General features: G+C 45.3%; 5 protein-coding genes across 8 annotated transcripts; 2 read left to right on the plus strand and 3 right to left on the minus strand.

The window, feature by feature from the left end:
• The first annotated feature begins 345 nt into the window (after window positions 1-345).
• LOC102701150 (pentatricopeptide repeat-containing protein At5g64320, mitochondrial-like) lies at window positions 346-4,287 on the plus strand. Of its 4 annotated transcripts, none has more exons than XM_040522812.1 (5): window positions 346-2,096; window positions 2,344-2,458; window positions 2,733-3,273; window positions 3,362-3,604; window positions 4,163-4,287. In XM_040522812.1, exon 1 carries the CDS (start codon window positions 387-389, stop codon window positions 1,986-1,988), a length of 1,602 nt encoding a protein of 533 aa, XP_040378746.1. In that variant the 5' UTR covers window positions 346-386; the 3' UTR covers window positions 1,989-2,096; window positions 2,344-2,458; window positions 2,733-3,273; window positions 3,362-3,604; window positions 4,163-4,287. The 4 variants fall into 4 exon arrangements, with proteins under 4 accessions (XP_040378746.1, XP_040378745.1, XP_040378744.1 ...); XM_040522811.1 differs by lacking the exon at window positions 4,163-4,287 and having other exon boundaries at window positions 2,733-2,803; window positions 3,138-3,273; window positions 3,362-3,870; XM_040522810.1 differs by lacking the exon at window positions 4,163-4,287 and having other exon boundaries at window positions 3,362-3,870.
• Window positions 4,003-5,347, minus strand: LOC102704690 (putative pentatricopeptide repeat-containing protein At3g13770, mitochondrial). Its single transcript, XM_040522813.1, has one exon. The coding sequence runs from the start codon at window positions 5,329-5,331 to the stop codon at window positions 4,147-4,149; it is 1,185 nt and encodes a 394-aa protein (XP_040378747.1). The 5' UTR covers window positions 5,332-5,347; the 3' UTR covers window positions 4,003-4,146.
• Window positions 5,348-5,352: 5 nt separating this feature from the next.
• LOC102704966 lies at window positions 5,353-6,898 on the minus strand. Its single transcript, XM_015835179.2, has 2 exons — window positions 6,060-6,898; window positions 5,353-5,970 (listed from the first exon to the last, which is right to left on the minus strand). Exons 1-2 carry the CDS (start codon window positions 6,813-6,815, stop codon window positions 5,677-5,679), a joined length of 1,050 nt encoding a protein of 349 aa, XP_015690665.2. The 5' UTR covers window positions 6,816-6,898; the 3' UTR covers window positions 5,353-5,676.
• Window positions 6,899-8,923: 2,025 nt separating this feature from the next.
• LOC102701426 (probable glucan 1,3-alpha-glucosidase) lies at window positions 8,924-12,956 on the plus strand. Its single transcript, XM_006649577.3, has 6 exons — window positions 8,924-10,544; window positions 10,678-10,951; window positions 11,029-11,164; window positions 11,364-11,574; window positions 11,656-11,862; window positions 12,277-12,956. Exons 1-6 carry the CDS (start codon window positions 8,976-8,978, stop codon window positions 12,643-12,645), a joined length of 2,766 nt encoding a protein of 921 aa, XP_006649640.1. The 5' UTR covers window positions 8,924-8,975; the 3' UTR covers window positions 12,646-12,956.
• Window positions 12,957-14,056: 1,100 nt separating this feature from the next.
• On the minus strand, window positions 14,057-18,308 carry LOC102705239 (protein DETOXIFICATION 42-like). The gene is made up of 13 exons (XM_006651108.3): window positions 17,945-18,308; window positions 17,708-17,829; window positions 16,468-16,674; window positions 16,156-16,349; window positions 15,922-16,057; window positions 15,709-15,805; window positions 15,512-15,612; window positions 15,257-15,420; window positions 15,076-15,147; window positions 14,843-14,959; window positions 14,645-14,740; window positions 14,410-14,531; window positions 14,057-14,239 (listed from the first exon to the last, which is right to left on the minus strand). The coding sequence occupies exons 1-13, from the start codon at window positions 18,157-18,159 to the stop codon at window positions 14,197-14,199; spliced, it is 1,686 nt and encodes a 561-aa protein (XP_006651171.1). The 5' UTR covers window positions 18,160-18,308; the 3' UTR covers window positions 14,057-14,196.
• Window positions 18,309-21,860: the final 3,552 nt, after the last annotated feature.

The following is a 21,860-nucleotide window of genomic DNA, read 5'->3' on the forward strand; positions in this document are numbered from 1 at the left end:
ATTTATCCTATACGAACCTAGCGAGCGCCCAAAAAATTATAATGTAGACGGGAGATAATAGATTTTAAGTTTACGTCAAGAAAATTGAGGTTTCAAGGTTTGACGACAATTATTTGGTTGGGCCCGAAAGAACTCGGGTTGAGTCAGTCCACCAAACAATGAAACACACCTCGCCGAACAGAACAAACCAATCAAAAGGCCGGAGACCTTTGATGAAGAGTGGATCGCCGAAAGCCTTAAGCTCGCAGCTCACTTCGGCCCATCAAAAAATACGGCGGCCCAGTTCAAGACTCCATCCCAAAACCCCCTCCAAAGTCAAAAAAACCCCAGCGCCGACCAAAACCCCGGCGCTCCCCACATCCCCCCCGCGCCGCCGGCCGCCGCCTATGCCCTTCCGCCCCACGCTCCCCCGCCGGTGCTCCCACGACCCCAAGCTCTCTTCCTTCCTCTCCGCCCTCGCCTCCCTCACCGCCTCCCCCTCCTCGGCCTCCCACTGTTCGCCGCCGCCCGCTGGCTCGGTGCCCGCCTCGCCGACCCCCGCCGCCTACAACGCCCTCATGTCCGCCTACTCGCGCGCCGGCCACCACGGCGAGGTCCTCCGCCTGTTCCGCTCCCTGCCCTTCGCCCCCACCTCGTCGCTCTTCACCACGCTCATCTCCTCCCTCTCCGCCTCTGGCCGCCCACTCGCCGCGCGCGCCGCCTTCGCCTCGCTCCTCAAGTCCGGAGCCCCGCCCACCGCCTCCGCCTTCACCGCACTGCTCAAGTCGTCGCACGACGCGCTTGACTTCGTGGACAGCGTGTTCCGCGCCATGGACGCCGCGGGCTGCTCCCCCGATGCCCCCGTCTACAACTGGATCATTTCGATGCTCTGCGACTTCCGGCTGCTGCAGGAGGCGTTGGGTTTCCTCGATCACATGCTCGAGAACGGACCGCGACCCACCGCCCGCTCCTTCACCGCGGTTCTACGTGTTTACTGTGAGCAGGAAAGGTTTCACGAGGCAGAGAGATTAGTTGATACAATGATCCAGAACGGATGCCCGCCGGATGTAGTATCATACAGCGTGCTTATTGAGGGGCTCTGCCGTGTTGGGGAATTCAGCAAGGTGGAAATGATCTTAGGGGAAAGTGAGTTAAACGGGTGGAAGCCAACTGCGGTTACGTATAACATTTACATGTCTGGCCTGTGCAGGATGGGGTTCTTGGACGAGGCATTTCAGCAAGTAGATGTTATGCGCAGCAGAGGGCTGTCTGTGACGACTGAGACAGTGCATATTCTCTTTGATTGCTTGTGCCGAAATGCAATGTTTTCAGAAGCAGTGTGCTTGCTGGAACATAGCAAAGAATTGGGCTGGAATGTTGATGCATTCTGCTATAACACTCTGATGAGTAGGCTCTGTGACATTGATGATTTTGCCAGGGTCTTGAAGCTGCTGGTTGATCTGTTGAAGAAGGGCATTGGACCAGATAAGTTTAGTTTTACCATTGCAATTCGGAGCCTCTGCCGAGCTGGGAAACTTTGGCTGGCAAAGTGCATGATAGATAATAAGGGGATTAAGTATGATGTTGTGGCTTTCAATACTTTGATTCATGGGTTCTGCATGGCTGGGGATTTAGACAGGGTCCAGCAAACTCGTACAGATATGATCAATAGGGATATTATTCCAAATAATTTTACCAATGCTATGCTGATTGATAGTTTATGTAAAGACCTAAAGTTTGTCGAGGCAAAAAGATTTGTTCTTGATTCTTTGGTAAATGGTTTGGTGCCTGATCATATTATTCGTTTGAATAATTGGTTAGTAAAAGCAAACAAAATCACATTGGTACTGAAATTACTCTATGAAATACGCTGTAAAGGATTTGTGCTAGATACTTGCATCATCAACCCATTGGTTAGGGTATTTTGTTGGGAGGGGTATTGTCGGCATGATAAATTCTATCAAATTTCTCCTATACTTGACATTATAACGACTTATGTCAAGCGGTGATGGAGCACAAAGCAGTGTGATCACGTGAAACTCGTGTTGGTTTCCATTCTCTGCTATGCAATGAATGGACTGGCTATTGCTACATCAAAGATACTCATCTTTCATCAGGTCAGTTCATACTAAAATATGGGAAATTTTATAGTCCTTGAGAAAATACCTCAAGATACCAAATTTGCAGTGTTAGTGTAAAATTTTGGCACCTCTAGGTACTAAGTAACTTAAGATACTGAAGTTTTATATTAGAAAATGTGGTACCTCGAGGTATCTTATCAAGGATGGTAAAATTGCTCCTAAAATATATATTATCTTAAATATTGCTGTCTTCACATGATGTTAATTTCTGCTAAGTTTTCAGGGGAGAGTAGCTGAGTTTGGATTTCGGACCAATACCACACAGGCACACAGATTTGTAGAGTTCATTCAAAGCTATCATGCTTAAATGTGCTTTTAGAGAAATGATGGACAGAGAGGTATGTTTGTGTTCTCTCGTATTGTTCCTTTCTCTCATTTTTTCCCCACACAAAACGCTATGATTAAATCATTGTGTTATACCACCTTTGCTTTTTATGAATAAGAAAATATTCACTGTACTGTCTGTTATCAGAGATCAGATGTCTTATCCTAATTTTGACTCTTCAACAGAAATTTTAATTAGCCCCAGGTCCTATAAAAACTCTATCGTAATATTTTGTCTGTTAATGCTGACAATCACCTTAAGGTCTGAAATGCCCCTCCCTTGAATAGGTGCTAATGGTGATGAGACACCGGGATGGATATTATGCTGAAATGATGCACTTGGTGGTATCTCAACCAAGGTATTTTTTTTCTCTCCCAATAGTCAGACACATGTCACACATCTAATGTAAATTCTTCTGCAACATTATCATCAGTTTAGGTAAGAAAATCTAAACTTATGTGATATCAGAGGCAGCTAACGGAAATTATTGAAAAGGTTTTAGAAAACCATTCTATAAAATAAAATCTCCAAACGAACAGGAAATCCTGTACCTTCTGGAATTATGTCCTGCTGATGTTGTACCTGATGAATGCTATATGCCCAGCCCAAGGTTGACAACCAAAATGCAAACCGTTAAGTATACTATGGAAATACTGGAGCAATTTTAACATTTCATGTTTTGCTTCAATCAGGAATCAAAAGCAGAAAGTTGGCGTGTCATTTCACGCACCACCTTATCAAGTACTTGATAAATTAATATGTGTTCCTGGAGGAATCTCAATATCACTTATCCAGAGAAAAACACATTTCACATTGGAGTAATGTTGTGTATGTAACTGTTCGAATTGTCTAACATTGCTGATATATTCTTGCATTAAAAAAATCATGCTCATCATTGTGGTGCTCCCTATTATAGGTCTCTTCCGCATAGACATGATGGTTATATGCAACCCTGAAAAGGAAGGGATAGTCAAGCATTTGTCAAGTGTATCCATCTCATAAAATATACTCTCTAGAGCATTTGCAGCATCGTTCAACTTTGGATCATCTTACCCAATAACTTGATCATCTTCATTTTCATTTGGTGCGTGGAGGCTGCTAGGTTCACATCAACCTAGTTAAGATTCGCCTGCCCATTTGGTTGATGATAAACCACAAGGTATGAGTTATACATACGATGTTCCGCACTTGTGGAACTGATGTGTTTTAACGAAGAATGGCGTGCTGTAACTAGCATCAGATTTCATAGTTGGATGGACCGCTGTAACTGTTATTCATGAGACGGCACCCCAACTAGCATTTCTGAATCATGTATTGTGCTCACAGGCCTAACTTGTTTGTCACACGAATAGTCACTGAAGCAACTAGTTGATCCTACCTCTGTTTTAGGTTATAAGAAAATGCTATTGTTTTCTTTAGATTCATTTATAAACCAATGTATGTGTATATAGATTCATTAGTATGTATATGAATTTAGAAAAAAACAAAACATCTTATAACCTGAAACAGGGTAATAATATTTGCTGCTTGAAATATAAAGGCTGAACACTATGAGACTCAGGTGTTTGACAACCCATCTTCTGCAACTTGTAACCACACCCTCTAGTTAAAGTGTTAAAACCACTGTTGAATTGTTTAAATCCAAAATGCTTTTTTTTTACACAAATACATTTCCATCCGGGATAATGAAGCAGAGTGATGCTACACTTCAATCCAGGTACAAGCAGCTGCCTTTCCAATCCTTCTTGCAACCATCCTCTCGCGGACAGCCCAGGCATCCTCCCACCTCCCTGCACCAGCGAGCGACTTGCACATTAGAGCATATGTGCCTCCTCCGGCGTCTACTTCTCCGTCGAGGAACAGCTCCGCCAGCCGCTCGCCGGCGGCACCGGCAACGCCATCGGACACGGCACAAGAGCAGTAAGCTCCAAACGCCTTCTGATCAGCGTCGTGTTCCACGGCCATCTGCCTGAAGATTTCTCCAGCTCTGTCGAGCTGCCCGGCCCGGCCGCAGGCGTCCAGCACGCACGTGTAGTGCTCCCCCCGCGGCGAGATCCCGTACACCCTCGCCATGGCGTCCAAGAGCAGCAGCGCTTGGCTCACCAGCCCGGCGTGGCAGCAACCGGTGAGCAGCGCAAGGAACACGGCGGCGTCCGGCCGGACCCCGCGCCGGAGCATCAGCGAGAAGAGCTGCAGCGCCTCCCTGTGCCGGCCGTGCACGGCCATGGCCCGCGTGATGGTGCCCCAGGAAACCATGTCCTTCTCCGGGAGCTCGACGAACACCTTGAACGCCAGCCCGGCGTTACCACACTTGGCGTAGGCATCGATGAATGCGTTGCCGACGACCAGCTCGCCTCCGAGACCTTGCTTCGTGGCGTACGAGTGCAGCAGCTTGCAGCTGACCAAAGAACCGGAGGTGGCCACGGCGTGCAGGGCGCTGACCAACGTGGCATCGCTCGGCGAGGCGACGCCGTCGGAGAGCATCGCCCGGAACATCGCGACAGCGTCCTGGGGGCTGCCGCTCCTTGCGAGCCCCCACACCATGGTCGTCCAGGCGACCACGTCCCTCTCCGGCATTTCGTCGAACAGCCGGCGCGCGCTGGCGAGGGCGCCGCACTTGGCGTACACGTCCAGCACGGCGTTGTCCAGGATCGGGTTGGCGCCGTGGCCGCCCCCGCGGCGGAGCCAGAGCCCGTGGATGGCCCGGCACAGGGCGAGGTCCCGCAGCCCGGCGCACGCCGGGAGGACGCTCGCGAGCGTGAGCGCGTTCGGCGCCGCGTCCATCCTGGCGAACGCCGACACCGCCTCCGCCTCGCGCCCGCTCCTCGCCAGCGCCGAGATGCGCTTCGTCCACCGCACCACGTCACCCGACGACCAACGGATCATTCCATCACACCTCGCACAATACCCACACCTAGCGTTTCGAGTCTAGCACTTAAGCCTAAATAGTTAGGGACAATCGTAAATTTCTCGCGGTTTTGAAACGTTATCTAAAATTAAAAAAAAATCACCAGCAATATCCTTGTAATTTAAAAAAAACCAGTTATAGATTTGTAAAAATCACCAAATAGTTATGACTTATGAGACAGACCTTGACTATCGTCTTTTCGTTTCCGCTTATACTTATAAGCCGGATTCGAATTTTAAGCCTTAAATTTGAATATGATTTAAGGTTTTTTACTTAAATTTAGTTTTGCACTGGCTTTTAGATCGCTAATAACATGAGGCTATCTATCTTTCGGCGGTGCAGGTGTAGCCGGCGGCGTCGATGGCGTCGATCCGCCGCGGCGACCTCCTGAGGCGCACGACGCACTGGGTGTCGTGACGGTAGCTGAGCCTGACCAGGCTCCCCACCATCCGGTACCGGGACTGCGCCCTCACCGTGACGGCGAGCGGCAGGCCGCCGCCGGACTCGAGCAGGTCCTGCATGCCGCGCCCCGCAGCGTACATCGGCTTCCCCTCCGCCGCCACGAACAGCCTCACCGACCTCGCGCCTCGCGCCCCGACGTCGTAGGCCTCCTCGCCCTGCTCCAAAAAAACACACGAACGCGTATCAGTGGGTGGGTCAGTCGCTGTCGCTCGGTGAGCCATGGCGTGATTGATGGCTTTTGCACCTGTGAGGTGGCGAAGGTGAAGCGGCCGAAGGACATGTCGAGACGCGGCGGGCGGACGTGCAGGGTGAAGACCTTGGAGTGGTTGTCGACGGCCATGACGACGGTGAGGTTGCAGCTGAGGAAGCTGGTGATCACGCCGGAGCCGTCGAGGCCCTCGCCGAGGCTGAACTGCTGGACCTTGCCGACCTTGAAGGAGACGGCGGGGTCGCGGGGTTTGGTGGCGACGAAGAAGACGAGCAGCGCGAAGGCCACGCTGACGGCCACCCTCCACGCCACCTGGAGCACGATGCAGCAGCAGGGGGCGTCCGGGTCCAGCTTCACGTACCTCCACGCCCCGCTCCGCCGGCCTACCTCACCATCCACCTCCTCGTCGTCGTCGTCGACGCCGCGGCCTGACCGGCCCGACAGCAACCTCAGCACCTGCCGGCCCCGGTGGCCGGCCGGCAGCTTCTTGTCGGCGGCGGCGGCGAGGAAGGAGTTGTTGGAGCCGCGGGAGGAGGAGTAGCGGGACAGGGTCAGGCGGGATGCCTCCTGGTCGTGGTCGTGCGCGCCGACGTCGTCGGCGCCGCGGGAGTGGCGCGGGACGGAGAACGCCGCGTCGGGGAACGGCGACAGGATGATCGCCGTGGACTCCGACGCCGGGTGGCTGAGCGTGTGCGACGCCGCGGAGGGGCTCTGCACGTAGTAGGCGCACGGTGAAGGGTCGAACAGGGGAAGCTCCTGCTCATCCACGCCAACGGTGCTCGTGGCAGCCATTGCCGCGATCCCGTCCGGTCTGAGTCCGAATGGAAACCGGAAGAACTCGCGTGACTTCGCGCGCCAAAACGCTATGGCTTATATATGTAGAATAGTTAAGCTCGAATTCTTTTTGTATGGATCACTGCAATCGAAGTGTGCATTCACGAATGACAGGAAGGAGGTGAGCGTCGATGATGGCTAGCACTTGGCAGTGAAAAACGTAGCAGGTGATGAGTACACATTGCCGCAATTCTAGCAATTAACCTCCTTTTGCAGCACAAGGCGTGACCCTGGCCCGCTTTGCGTGAGTGTGAATAACCCGATCACTGGTCTGGCCTCTACTAATCACTACTACCAGCTCGCTGCAATTATGGCTTTGCCAAACTGGAGTATATAGGCTGGACTCTTTCAGGTAAGATTATTTCTCAATTTTTTATGCCTGTTGTTTTAAATGTTAAACAGTGTATTTTTAAAAAGTCTTTTACGTTGACTTCGATCGTCTTATTTTTATATAATAAATTTTTAATTTTATAGTAGTTAATTTTATTATTTATGCTATTAAATAATTATAAAAAAATCAAATAATCTATTGTCTTTTATAAATCAAAGAAACACACACGTAGCCTTCCACTTCAAGTGTGATCAAACTGATTAGTCTCTGCGAAAGCCAGTAGAACTTCAATTCGAACAAACCAGCGTAGGACTAATCGATTGCATGCCACTGCACTCTCTTAAGATGCATGGATTTTGGTGGGCTCGCCGGTGTGGTAAGCTCCGAAGGTGTCTGCGCTTTTGGTAAGCCTGAACATTAACAATGCACTCCCCGGCCCGTACGCGCCACACCATTATGCACCATCATGGGAGCGCAACTGTGTCACATGTGCATCGCTGCCCTGGCAGCGACGCGTAACTTAGATGGCAAGGTAGATGCAAGAGAGAGCATCGTACGCTAAAATGTACACGCAAATGATGATGATACATCATGCCTACAAGTAACTATATATATCTTCTAGTAAGTATGTGATTTTAGTGAGAGTCAGACGGGGACGTAACTGCATTATAACTGTAGTGTAAGACAATATAATAAATAAAGTATAATTAAAATATAACTACTATGTACTCCTATTAGATATTTTTTAGTTGATGTTGTTAACTTCTGAATCCGCGTTTGACCGTTTACGACTTACCTTATTACTCCCTTCGTCCCAGATTATATGGGATTTTAATTTTCTGTTTGCAATGTTTGACTACTCGTCTTATTAAAAAAAATTTAAAAGTATTATTTATTTTGTTTATCATTTTCTTTATTACTAAAAGTAGTTTAAGTATTATTTATAAATATTTATATTTGTATTAAATTTTTGAATAAGACGAATGGACAAAAATTATAAGTGTTATGGGACAGATGTAGTAAAACTTTTTGCACAAACATGCAAAATTAAAAGGCATGCTTAAATAATCTTTAATAATAAATAAAATCATAAAAAAATCAATAATTATATAATTTTTTAAATATGGTGAATGAAAAACGTAAAACATAGCCCAAAAATCAACGATGTTAAATAAAAAGATAGAGTAGCTTTATGTAAGTCTCACTTAGTAACTTTTAAAAATACTCATAGCTCAGTGCTAGTTATATTATTGCTACATCTTAGATAGTTACATTATAATTATTTGCTAATTACGTTGTACTTATACAGTAAATATATAATATAGTTATAATCATGTGATTTTGGTGAAAAATTACGAGAAAGATTTTTAGCAAAACCGTTCAGGCGTTGAATCTGTTGTAGAAAGGCACATCGACGGATGGTTTGAATCCATGTATAAATCTATAACCCTTCCCGATTAATGACACTAGATATACACATGATATAAGGATGGCGTGTACTAGGAAACCTGTATCCAAAAGAGTTAGCGTGTGGTTGCAATTGGGCCGTCTAGTCTCGGAAGGTTTGAGCATTCGGCCCAAATTGGCATTCTCGCTACGGCAGATTTGGCCCAATCAATGATCCGCTCGCCTCGCCGGAATCTTGGCCCGTCAAACGGCCCACCACGCGTCCACCCGACGGCGAGGCGTGGCGACTCGTCCAGTCCAGCCCCAGGCTTGCAGGAGGCAGCAGGTCGCGACTCCACCGCGTGCGCTCCAGATCCACCCGCCCCCACGCCGCCGCGGCCATGGATCCGCCGGCGCGGCCGCGCCGCGTCCCGGCCCTCTCCCTGCTCCTCGCCCTCCTGCTGCTCGCCTCCTCCTCCCCGGCCGCGCGCGCCTGGAAGAAGGACGAGTTCCGCAACTGCAACCAGACCCCCTTCTGCAAGCGCGCGCGCACCCGCGTCCCGCACTCGCTCGACGCGCCGCTGTCCCTCGACGCCGGCTCGCTCGCCGTCTCCCCCGACGGGTCGCTCACCGCGTCGCTCTCCCACCCGTCCCGCCTCCGGCCGCTCCTGCTCCGCCTCTCCTCGCTGCCCCCGCACGCGCTCCGCCTCCAGATCGACGAGGACTACTCGGCTAACACGCCGCAGCACCGCCGCTTCCACGTCCCCGATGTTCTCCTCCCCGACGTCGAGGCCCGTACGCTCCACCTCTCTCAGCCCAAGACCGCCGCCGGCGTCTCCACCTTCGCGCTGTCCTCCGACGTCGACGTCGTCGTCAAGCACGATCCGTTCGAGCTGACCGTCCGCCGCGCCGGCTCGGGCGATCCCGTCCTCTCCTTCAACTCCCACGGCCTCTTCGACTTCGAGCCGCTGCAGGAGTCCAAGCCGGAGGGCGAGACCTGGGAGGAGCACTTCCGGAGCCACACCGACTCTTGCCCCCGCGGCCCGCAGTCCATCACCTTCGACGTCTCCTTCCACGGTGCCGATTTCGTCTACGGCCTTCCCGAGCACGGCTCCACCTCGCTCGCCCTCCGCCCCACCCGCGGCCCCGGTGTCGAGGAGTCCGAGCCCTATCGCCTCTTCAACCTCGATGTGTTCGAGTATCTTCACGAGTCGCCTTTCGGGTTGTATGGGTCGATTCCCTTCATGATCGCGCACGGTGATGGTGCATCCTCAGGGTTCTTCTGGCTCAACGCTGCAGAGATGCAGATCGACGTTCTTGCACCAGGGTGGGATGGTGCCGCATCCCCACAGGATGGGCGGATTGACACTCTATGGATGGCTGAGGCTGGTGTTGTTGATGCGTTCTTCTTTGTTGGATCTGAGCCCAAGGATGTGATCAAACAGTACATAAGTGTCACAGGCACACCCTCGATGCCACAGCAGTTTGCAGTGGCGTATCACCAGTGCCGCTGGAACTACCGTGATGAGGAGGATGTTGCTGGAGTGGATTCTGGGTTTGATGAGCATGATATTCCATATGATGTTCTCTGGCTTGACATTGAACACACAGATGGCAAGCGGTACTTTACGTGGGATCATTCAGCTTTCCCTAACCCAGAGGAGATGCAGAGGAAAATAGCAGATAAAGGGAGGAAAATGGTTACAATTGTAGACCCACATATCAAGCGAGACAGTTCGTTCCACCTCCATGAGGAAGCTACTTCTAAGGGTTACTATGTGAAAGATGCGACTGGGAAAGACTTCGATGGGTGGTGCTGGCCTGGGGCATCGTCATATCCTGACATGTTAAACCCTGAGATACGAGAATGGTGGGCTGACAAGTTCTCCTATGAAAACTACAAGGGATCAACTCCAACGTTGTATATCTGGAATGACATGAATGAACCATCAGTCTTCAATGGCCCTGAGGTATGCAACTGCATTGTAAAATTATGCAACTGTACTGTGAAATTTCATCCATTATGTTGCGATGATGACGTAAACAACAAAACTGAAACATCCTGCATGTGGACCAATCTTGTTTTAATGTGTCCTTAAATAGGTAACCATGCCTAGGGATGCAATACACTATGGGGATGTTGAGCACAGAGAACTGCACAATGCATACGGATACTACTTCCATATGGCTACAGCAGATGGACTTGTTAAGAGAGGCAAAGGCAAAGACAGGCCATTTGTTCTGTCAAGGGCCTTCTTTGCTGGAAGTCAACGGTATGGAGCAGTTTGGACAGGCGATAATTCTGCAGATTGGGATCACCTTAAATCTTCTATTCCGATGGTTTTGACTCTTGGTCTTACTGGCATGACCTTCTCCGGTGGGTGGACCTTCCTGAAAGCTTCGCATAAAAAATATTTATGTTGGATGCCTTATTAACAGTTGAAGCTTTGACAGGTGCGGATGTTGGTGGATTCTTTGGCAATCCAGAACCTGACCTGTTGGTACGTTGGTACCAAGTAGGAGCATTTTATCCTTTCTTTAGGGGTCATGCTCATCATGACACCAAGAGACGCGAGCCATGGTTATTTGGGTAAGCACCATACTAAACTTTGTGGAGTTTGGTTTACACTCCCTTTCTCTAAATCCTAAAAGGTATACTTGAGGAAACCCAATCACCATGATTTGATCTCACTATGATCTAAACTTGCATCGAGAAATTTAGTTTAGGAAATGCAGATCATAAATGTAATTCTTTTCAAGACTTAACATTTTTGCTGTACTAACTACAGAGAACGAAGAACTGCTCTCATGAGGGAGGCGATTCATATGCGATATTCTTTGCTGCCATACTATTACACACTGTTCAGAGAGGCTAGTGTAACTGGTGTTCCTGTGATGCGTCCTTTGTGGTTAGAATTTCCTGATGACAAAGAGACATATAATAATGGTGAAGCTTTTATGGTTGGTTCAAGTCTTTTAGCCCAAGGAATTTATGAAGATGTAAGTCATACCACGTATGTTTTTCAGTATTGATTCATATTCTGCCAAAACACACGTTTAATATAGTATGACTTCATGCAGGGCCAGAAATCAGTGTCAGTGTACCTTCCTGGAAAGGTGTTATGGTACGACTTAAGAAATGGATCTCCATACAAGGGTAGTGTGTCACACAAGCTAGAAGTTTCAGAAGATAGCATTCCCAGTTTCCAAAGAACAGGTACAATTGTGCCAAGAAAGGATAGATTCAGGCGCAGTTCAACTCAGATGGTGAATGATCCATACACCCTGGTATGTTTAGACCTGTTCAGTATGTCTCGTTCTTTGCTTTCATTTGGCAACTCATAATTCCATTGATTCGGTCATTTATTTGATGTGCAAATAGCGATTGACATGTCAATATCTGCCTGGTGTCTCTTTATGCTTGAACTAAAGGAAAGTTGCACGTGCACCTTCTTATCTAGCTACTTCGCTCTAGTTAGTTTCTGTTATTATAATGCAGTACTATGTAATTTTCCAATGTTTGTTGAAACAACTGCACTTTTTGCCCTTTTGGATAAAGGCTGGTCTGATTTTATTGCTTGAATTGAGTATTTGTATATGCAAATGCAACATCTATGCGTGGATACCTGCTAAATGTATGAGACCACCAATCTGTTTTGACTCGAAGGATACTAGCTAACTGTTTTATTTTTCAATGATCAGGTGATAGCGCTCAATAGCTCAAGTGCTGCAGAAGGCGAGCTTTATGTGGATGATGGGAAGAGTTATGATTATCAGCAAGGGGCATTCATCCATCGCCGTTTTGTATTTGCAGACAATAAGCTAACTTCCATGAACATCGCACCCAAAAATGGTGGCAACAAGAAATTTTCGACTGAGTGTGTGATCGAAAGAATTATAATCCTTGGGTTACCATCGGGATTAAAGAAGGCTATTGTTGAACCTGGAAACCACAAGGTGGAAATAGAATTGGGGCCTGTTAGTCTACGAAGCGGATCGGCCTCTGTTGCACCAACAGTTCGGAAGCCCAATGTTCGAGTTGTAGATGATTGGACAATAAGGATAGAGTGAGATGTAGTCCATTCACACCTGAAGCCTGATGCTTATTTTCGGCGCTCTCAGGTCATAAAACTAGGCAACTGTTAGAAGCGTAGTGCTGCCTCACTCAATATGATCTGTGGAAGCGCATTTTTTTTATAGCTTGAGGGCCTCACGGATTCACCATGTAACTGGTATGCGTGCTGTTTCTACTATTTACTTCAAATTTTGATATAATTTAAGACAGAAATTGCGGATGTACATCTGTAGCGTTGACACTGGCTTGGGTACCACGATGCATGAGATGTGATGTGAATTTCTTGAGTACATGCTCCGTCTCTAAATGTTTGTTGCTCTTTCTAGAATGATTTCAGCGAAACGTTCTTGTGGGGTTATCTTTTCACTTTTTCGTAGAAAAAGCTAACAACATATTTATAAAAGCATAATAATTTATGTACAAAAAATTTATATATTTGTTCTTAAAAAATGAACCACTAGAAAAAATTTTCAAAATTAACTTTAAATTTAAATTTAAGATTAAAAATTTAAATTTTGGCTTATAATCATAGACAAAAACGAATGACGAGGCTTTTAGTTTTGGAGCCTCGTTGTTTTGTTTTTAATAAGCATGAGCAACACACTTATTAACAATTAGTAATATTTTTTTGTTAGTACTTTTATATACGTTTGTGTTTTTTCCTTGAAACCTCTTCTCAGTGTTTGCATCACTAACAATTACTAGTAGGCGATTGTTTGAAAAAGTTACAGCATATTTATAAATAAAAAATAATTTGTTTGTAAAATTTTTATACATGTATTCTTAGCGACTTAAAAGCTAAGAAAAAAACTATGATGAAAAAACGCTATAATATATTTCAAATTTAAATTTTAAAATTTAGTTTATAAGTATAAACATAATAAAAAATAATAAAAAAGACACGGTGCTGCTTCCAAAGCCGGCCGGCCCATTTCTGCTTAGTAGTCTCTCTCGTACACACGTTCCATACGTCATTCTGTTTCGCTTAACAAAGGCGGATATTGCCACAGAATAAATGAATAGGCATACAAAGTTTCATCTCTACCTAAATATTTGACGCGTTGACTTTTTTTATACATGTTTGACCGTTCATCTTATTTAAAAAATTTACTTAATTATTAATTATTTTTATATCATTTCGTATATTGTTAAATATATTTTTATGCATATATATATATAGCTTTACATATTTGATAATTTTTTTTAATAAGATAAATAGTCAAACACGTATAAAAACATCAACGGCATCCATATTTAGGGACAGAGGAAGGAGTAACAAGCAAGAGACCAGACGATCCAATGTACTAATGCATGATATATGAATATGACAAACAATTGCCATCGCCGGCACACAACAAAACACCAAGAACGGTGTAACCCCTCCACCCCCCCCCCCCCCCCCCCCCGAATATGTCAGATATAACTCGGCACCACGACATACGCTAAAACTGTACTTATTCTTAATTACATGAGAGCAAGTATGCATGGCTATCTACCCAGCAAAATGCTGCGGAATTACTAATCAATGGCCACCATGAAAAAACCCATCACTTCCGGAGGAACACCCATGGCCCCCTTGCCGCCCCCATCCTGCAGATAGAACACAAGTTAATGAGCAACCTAGATTTTGAGTCCTGATGGTTAAGAGCCTAGAGCTACTGAAGAAATGGCTGCAACGAAGTAGATGATTCCTGAAGGCTACGAGCTAGAACTACTCAAGAAATGGCTGCAATGAAGAGAGGATAAGGTGTAGGATATACCTCCAAGTGCTAGCTATGGTCCTCAGGCTCATGTAGATCGTTAATGCGATCCATATACCGATGAATCCGTTATGAGCAGAAAGGTATACTAGGCAGGGTATGGAGATAGCAGCCACACCAACCTGAGAGATTTCCATTGAGGATTGATCCATTGTCAGGAAGAGTTTTCAGAGATGAAAATGTTTCTGGGAAATATTCAGAGCTCATTGGTGAAGAAGAAGGGGTTTAGATTTACCATGGAGTAAGCGGAGTATGTGTAGTCTGATGCTCCGAAGTTGATGCCATCGAACACGAACGCCAGGGAATTTATCGTCTGTGTGCCAGCGACAAACTGAACCCAAGCAAAGCGATCAGTCAGCGTCTGAATCTTGGAAAAATAGATAAACATGTTAGCTAGTTATTTATCTCTGAACATCTAGCCAGGTATTCTTACAGGGATGCCTTTATGAATGACATCGATCACGTCTATGTCCTTCGTGAAAATGCCAGCACCTAACTTTATGCCAACCCCAAGCACGACGGTGAGACACATGCCAAGAACAATGCTCAGCTGCAAGGCGATGAGGACAGAGGACAGTACTGTTAACATGATCTCTTATCCCCTTTTGTTTGCCTTAGAAAGATGTGACAAGATCAAGATTCTGAAAAAGAAAAACTGTGACTGACCTGCAGTACACGAGATGTCGCAGCAACAACCTTGCCTTTATCATTCTTGGCGAACGCACTTGCAAGAACTGCCTGCAATCAGTCAGCCATTCACAATTCAGACCACTAAATCACATTTTCAGAGACTGAAACATCTTGTCTACGAACACATCTCTGAGACTAAAAGACATGAGAATCTGACCTGTCCAGCGACAGCCAGTCCATCAGCAAGAAGAGATGTGGCAAGCCAGAGCTGGCAGCAGATCTGGAAAGCCGCCATGATGGTCGGTCCATGGCGAGCGGCTAACGACGACGCCAGTGTGACGCAGAAAGTCACTGCTACAACCCTTGCAAGCAGCAGGAATCCTGAAAAAAAGGAGACAAGAGACTTCAGTATCATTCTCAAGGTTCAGTTAAGGAGATGCTATCCAGTTTCAGTATCCCAATGGTATCTCACCGCATCCAAGAAACCGCCCAAATTTGAGGGATTTAAGGCTAGGTGGGATAACATCAACTTGTCGGACGAGCCGGCACAACAGTATCATAGTTATCAGGTACCTGCAAAAACGACAAATGGAATTACTGATGAAAAACTGATCACTGAAATGCATGAGCTCTAGACGACACTGATGCTGGTAATACACTGAAACTTACTGAGAAATGACATGAGCAACAGCTGCGCCGGTAACACCCATATGACAAACAAACATCAAAATTGGGTCTAGTATTATGTTTGCTGCATCTCCAACCACTGATGAAGGAAGCAAATGTTAGCAATGTTCAATGATACTTCACTTCAAAGTTCAAATATTCTTGTTGACTGAAATCAAAGTAGGTATCCAACCGAAAGAATGGGCATGTTCTTACCAGTAGCATATAGTGGTGTCTTTGTGTCCTTAAAACCACGGAAAACGCCCTGCATGGCCAGAGACAGCAATACGGCTGGAGCACCAAGTGATCTGATTGTTAGGTAGCGAACTGCAGGCCTTAGCATGGGTGAATCCTGAATTGTTGTGATGTAAATTACAATTAAGTTAGGATAAAGGAGTCATACGAAGTGCACAGGTAAATGAAACTTGAGATCAGGGCAACTGTACTCACATGCTTGACACCCATGATTCCCAATACAAATTTTGCTGAAAACACCAGGAAGACAGCCTGAAGCAGCCCAAGAAATGAGCCAACTACTAATGCTGATGTCACAGAAGGTATATACTTTCTCTTGCACCCTTGATCAGAGAGATCAGTACACTCTGTGGGAATACACGAATTGACACACTCTACCTTATCAGGACCTGGAAACAAATTTTGATAAAAACAAACAAATAGTGAGTCCAGATTTAAGGTGAATTAAATTACTACTAGAAAAAGAGGAAAAACTGAAACTCGATATGCCCCCCAACAAATTAGTACCAGATACAGGCAGATTGTTGGTTTCTGAATCCACAGGAGAAGCTTTCTCCAGGTCATGGCTGTTGTTTTCCTCCATACATTTGGTGATGATAGCATCTTCTTCAGCGACAAATGATGTTGTAACGCTAACAAGGGGGTAGATGCAAACTTTGGATACTTGGTTAAATATGGCTATTGAAACACCAACAGCAGCTATCTCCACCGAACCTGATCAAATTAATTGTAGAAATATTCCACAGCATTAAATTTTAGAACAAGAACATCTGTAGTTTCGTCAACAAAAAGTTGATCTCACAAACTATCCATTTGAAATAACTTAAACATGCAAGAGCAAACTAAATATGGCTAAAAGTGAACAACTATATGAATTTTGTGTAAAGAAAAATGGGCATGTTAAAATTGGTAGTGGGAATGGAGATATCATGACACAACTAGACGAAAAGGAAAACAAAAAGAAAAAGAGCTCAGCACGTCTCACAATAACCAATTGCAAGTTTGTAACAGATAATCCCAGTGTACAAAAATGAAAAATGGGGAATTACATTTTTGTGATAAATAAATAAATAACTATATTGTCAACATAAACCCGTTACACGACAAAGAAAATACCGTTACATGAAAAGCTCTTATATAAGCCTAACTAGACCAGAGGATAGAAAGAATAAAATTACATTAAAAGCTCCAATATATATATTAAAAGAACATATATCTGACTTGATCAAAGGACGTTATGGAATCAGTAACAGCTAAATGGAAACATGCAAGTAAGATCTTATTGACAAAAGCCAAGGATCTTGCAGGCATCATTATTAAACATGAATGAATAAATTCGGGAGCGCATTTGTTGGAAGTACATATTTGGTGTTCGACACCCACTTATTCAATTAGACTGCTATATATATATACAAATGAGAGGACATTACAGTACTCCTAAAATAATGAAAGGGGCAAACCTGTGCTAAAGTTGGTTGCACTGCCAAACGTAGGAAAAGTAAATGAAGTAGTACCTATTAACAAAAACTACAAGCTCGACATAATTGTAAATTTCACTGTCTGATTTATCTAATAATTAGCACTGCACTGACATTTAGAGGAAATCCCTTTTATGACTTATCGATCTCTACTGTGCAATTAAGATTGTGAACAGTTGAACACTGTGTATATGGGGATACAAGAGTGAGCAAGACGCAACCATGGCAACGTCAGAGAAAGCATACATGTCAGGGTGACGCATGCTCACCTAAGCGGCCGATGAACGCTGTGTCTACCAAGGAAGCAAGCGGATCTGCCGCCAGGGCCAGCGACGCCGGCACGGCAATGCGCAACACCTCCGATCCGAGCTCGTCAAGCTTGAAGACGCTCCTGTGCGGTGGTGGTGCAACACAAGCATCGATCAGTACATGGTGGAAGCTTTTCTTAAAGAAATGGACGCAATTACGTACCGCCATGGACCATGGTGGCGTAGCAGAGGACGAACCTGATGTTCATGACGAAGAGGTAGAGCCCCATCCTCCTAGGCCAGTCGGACAATGCGGCTGGCGCCGGCAGATCGTCGGCCGCCTTCTCATCCGCACCGGCGGCAGCGTTGGTCGTCGGCGGCGGCGCCACGTCGGGGCCGGGCACGACGACGGCGGCGGCCACACGCTTCTCGCCCATATTGCTCGCTGCGGTGGCGCTGGCGCCCTCCTCCATCTTCAGACCAGCCGGAAAGGTACTGGACGTCCGGTTGCCTGAGGCCGGAGCTGCGTGCGTGCTCGCGGTGCACACACGGAGACGAAGCAGAGAAGACGCGCCCGTACTTATACCGACCTCCCCGAGCAGAGCGAGCACTTGCTTATCACGACGTCGTCAGCTAGCTGTGGCAGGGCAACACGGCAGAGGGGAGAGTGGGATCAGAGACGGTAACACGCTCAGCTCAGGCCACCCGGCCACGCCCGCCGGCGCTAACGTGCCTACCGGTGTCAGTCGGTTACGACGTAACGAATCCGTACGGCGCCGCGCCGCCCTCTTGCACGCACCGCGCGGCGAGGAGGAAGGGAAGCAAAAAAAACGGGCCGACGAAACAGAAAGGCACCACCCCCCGCCCCCGCGAGGTGACGACGGCGCGCGGCGGCACAGGCGACAGGGAGGTGAGGGAGTGACGCGTCGTCGTAGCCCTGTGCGAGGCAAACAAGGCGTGGCCGGGGTCGGGCTTAAATAACCCGCGAGCCGGCGGCCGTCAAAGCGCGAGGAACGCCCGCCCGATCGAGCTGTGCGCGCGCGTGCCCTGCAGGGGCTAGCTAGAAAACCACCAGAGCTCAGACGCCTCGGCCTCGTGATAGGCGGCTAGGCGCGGCGTGATGGAACGGAAGTACGCGGCCCGAGGCCGCGCCGCCCCCGGGGGGGGGGGGGGGGGGGGGACGTACGTCGGTGAAGCGAACGAACTACGCGCGCGCCGGCGCCGCGCAGCGCGGGGGGGCACTGGTACGTATTGATGGCGGGCCGTTACGCTGCTAGCGTGGTCTAAAGCCGCAACGGCGCCGGCGTCAGTGCCGACCGCCCGGTCGGCATCCGACAGACGCCATGCTTGCCATACCGCCGTTACACACTCTGTGGTGTGGGTCGGAGAAATTTAACTTTTTGTCACTCTTGCGAGCGGCCAAAACAGATTTGTCACTCGCTGTCTATAACATGTGGACCCTCATAAGTCTATAACAGATAGGTCCAGTGATAAATTTGTTATGAAAATCCGTAAGAGTGGCAAAAAGTTAAAAGCCGCATTCGATAGGTAGGTCCAGTGGTAAATCTGTCACTTAGGCCGCATTCGACAAAGCATACTACTAAGGCCCTCTTTGATTCAAAGGAAACTTATCTGAATTCTAGAGGATTTCATTTCTATAGTAATTTTTCCTATAAAGCCCTTTAAATCAAATGAATAAATCCTATAAAATCCTATGAAATTCCTATTGAATTTCTCTTCCCATACAAGTTTTGGAGAAAATTTAGCAAGAGGTAAAACCTTATGGAAAAAATACTTTGTGTCTTTATCTCTTCTCAAATTCCTGTGTTTTTCCTATGGTCCAATCAAACAGTCATTTCTACGTTTTTCATGTATTTTGTAATCCTCTGTTTTACACTTATATTCTTGTCAGAATACTATGTTTTTACTATTCATCCATTTTTTCATTCTTGTGATTCAAAGGGGCCATAATTCATATTTTCTCCTTTTTTTCATACGTCGCTTCACAAATTATTAAATAGTATATATTATTTTTTAAAAAAGTCACATATGGCATTTTCTTTAGAAATTTAGATTAATATATTTTTCTATATTTATAGTTAATAATAATTATATTTAATTTATTACTGTGTTTTCTGCCCCGGATAACATATCTGCTGTCGACCAGGCCTTACTCTGCAATCTATGATAAGTGCTCCATCCGTCTCGAAAGCATTTCTATTTTATTCAAATGGTGTTATAGTTTGGAAGAAAAATACGTCGTTGTTCCTTAACAAATATAAATAAGAAATAAATCAGTATGAGATGATATGCTACGTAAGATAGGAAGAGATTTCAAGGAAGTAATTGATGTGACATGACATACCATTAATGCTAGAAATTAACTATCAGATAAAACTTAAATAGTAGAATTATATATGTATATATATTTTATGACAAATAGAGCACATGTTTACCTGGGAGCAGCATAGGCTAGAGGCAGGTTAGGTGAATATGAGAGGATATGCAAAGGGGTATTTAGTTAGAGAAATAAAAATTTTTAGATGTCACATCGGATGTTTGACTAAATGTCGGAAGGAGTTTTCGGATACAAATGAAAAACCAAATTTTATGGCTCGCCTAGAAACCGCGAGACGAATCTTTTGAGCCTAATTAATCCGTCATTAGTGCATATAGGTTACCCTAACATTTATGGCTAATCATGGGCTAATTAGGCTCAAAAGATTTGTCTCACGATTTCTCACATAACTGTGCAATTAGTTTTTCGTTTTATCTATATCTAATGCTCTATTTAGATGTCTAAAAATTTGATGTTATGTTTTCGGAGAAAAATTTTTTGGAACTAAATATGACCTAAGATAGGAAGATATTTCGATAAGAAGTAATTGATGAGATATGAAATATTGTTAATGCTAGAAATTATACCTATTAGGTAAGGGTTTTTTTACCATCTTTAAAAAAGTACCTTAAGGTACCGCCCATTTTAGTGTAAAAAGTGTAATATCTTAAGTAATCAAAAATTTATACTAAAATTTTTGGTACTTTGAGATATTTTTCAACAACGGTAAAAAAACTCATTACATAAACCTTAAATAGCAGAAGTTTTTATATTTTGTTACTAATGGCCGGAGCACAAGTTTACCGGGAGCAGCATAGTCTAGGGCCAGGTTAAGTGATTGATTAGTTAAACCTTATTTTGACCAAGAAGATAAGATTGGTGAGGTTACATGACTGCTTTTCTGTTACTCCTGATTTCTCGTACCATTTTATTTTGCAAGGAAAAGGGGTTGGAGACTTGGGGCATCTAAGAAAAAGTCTGGAGATGGGGAAGTAACAGCTTTCAGGACAGATGACGATTGGATAGTTCCTCTTGCTTTCCAGCCACCTTTCAGGGTAGGTTACAACGTATTTAGCAATTTACTTTCTAATATAGAATTAAATTCAGTAATGTCAAATTTTCGTCAAGTTCGAACCAAATCATTATCTAAAACAAACAGTTTAAACCAAATAAACCATACACAAAAAAAATATTCTCCATAATTTTAGCATCTACTGATATCTTATTATCTCACAATATTAACTATTCTGAATCAAACTAAAGAACACATTCTCCATTTCTACCGTACCAAAATTTGGCAGGGTAGAGAACCAAACTACACCTTATGATATATGCTTATATTTAAAAAAGATGCATAGTTACATATGTCATATATTCTAATGCATATAGCAGAAAACAAAACTATACCTTTTCTGAAAACTGAAAAACAGAACTGTACTTGTTACACGATTGTGATAGTAGTGCTATATTGTAATAGTGTCTATCTTTCTGTTAGATGCGAGCAGAAATAGTTATGAAAATATTTTTTATTATGGATGTGCAGGGAGTAGCTACACCTGGTAGTAGATCTAATTTTTCTATATATATACTTTACTCAGATACATGTCACTACCAGAAATAGCTTGTTTGGGAAAAATAATTTTGCAAATATAAAATATTCCACTGGTATTTAGGAGGGGCAGGGCTGTCGTAGATCCATAACTATGTGGGAACTTTACAAAAAAATCAGCACCATTTAACTCTGAACTCTAAATTTAAGATCAAAACAATGATTCTTTGGGTTAGCAGTGCCAAACTCTGTACTAACTCTGTTTTATAATGTAAGATGTTTTATTT

Source organism: Oryza brachyantha, chromosome 3, assembly GCF_000231095.2.
Source record: "Oryza brachyantha chromosome 3, ObraRS2, whole genome shotgun sequence".
Lineage (NCBI taxonomy): Eukaryota > Viridiplantae > Streptophyta > Magnoliopsida > Poales > Poaceae > Oryza > Oryza brachyantha.

What these genes read in the sequence shown, in the direction of transcription:
- LOC102704966 (XM_015835179.2), bottom strand. Translation starts at nt 6,815, where the DNA reads ATGGCTGCCACGAGCACCGTTGGCGTGGATGAGCAGGAGCTTCCCCTG. An exon ending in TCACCTTCGCCACCTCACAG is followed by an intron (nt 5,971 to 6,059) that starts GTGCAAAAGCCA and finishes TTTTTGGAGCAG; the next exon opens with GGCGAGGAGGCCTACGACGT.
- LOC102701150 (XM_040522812.1), top strand. Translation starts at nt 387, where the DNA reads ATGCCCTTCCGCCCCACGCTCCCCCGCCGGTGCTCCCACGACCCCAAG.
- LOC102704690 (XM_040522813.1), bottom strand. Translation starts at nt 5,331, where the DNA reads ATGATCCGTTGGTCGTCGGGTGACGTGGTGCGGTGGACGAAGCGCATC.
- LOC102705239 (XM_006651108.3), bottom strand. Translation starts at nt 18,159, where the DNA reads ATGGAGGAGGGCGCCAGCGCCACCGCAGCGAGCAATATGGGCGAGAAG. An exon ending in CAACAATCTGCCTGTATCTG is followed by an intron (nt 16,350 to 16,467) that starts GTACTAATTTGT and finishes ATTTGTTTCCAG; the next exon opens with GTCCTGATAAGGTAGAGTGT. An exon ending in GACTGGCTGTCGCTGGACAG is followed by an intron (nt 15,148 to 15,256) that starts GTCAGATTCTCA and finishes GACTGATTGCAG; the next exon opens with GCAGTTCTTGCAAGTGCGTT.
- LOC102701426 (XM_006649577.3), top strand. Translation starts at nt 8,976, where the DNA reads ATGGATCCGCCGGCGCGGCCGCGCCGCGTCCCGGCCCTCTCCCTGCTC. An exon ending in CAGTCTTCAATGGCCCTGAG is followed by an intron (nt 10,545 to 10,677) that starts GTATGCAACTGC and finishes GTCCTTAAATAG; the next exon opens with GTAACCATGCCTAGGGATGC. An exon ending in TACTGGCATGACCTTCTCCG is followed by an intron (nt 10,952 to 11,028) that starts GTGGGTGGACCT and finishes AAGCTTTGACAG; the next exon opens with GTGCGGATGTTGGTGGATTC.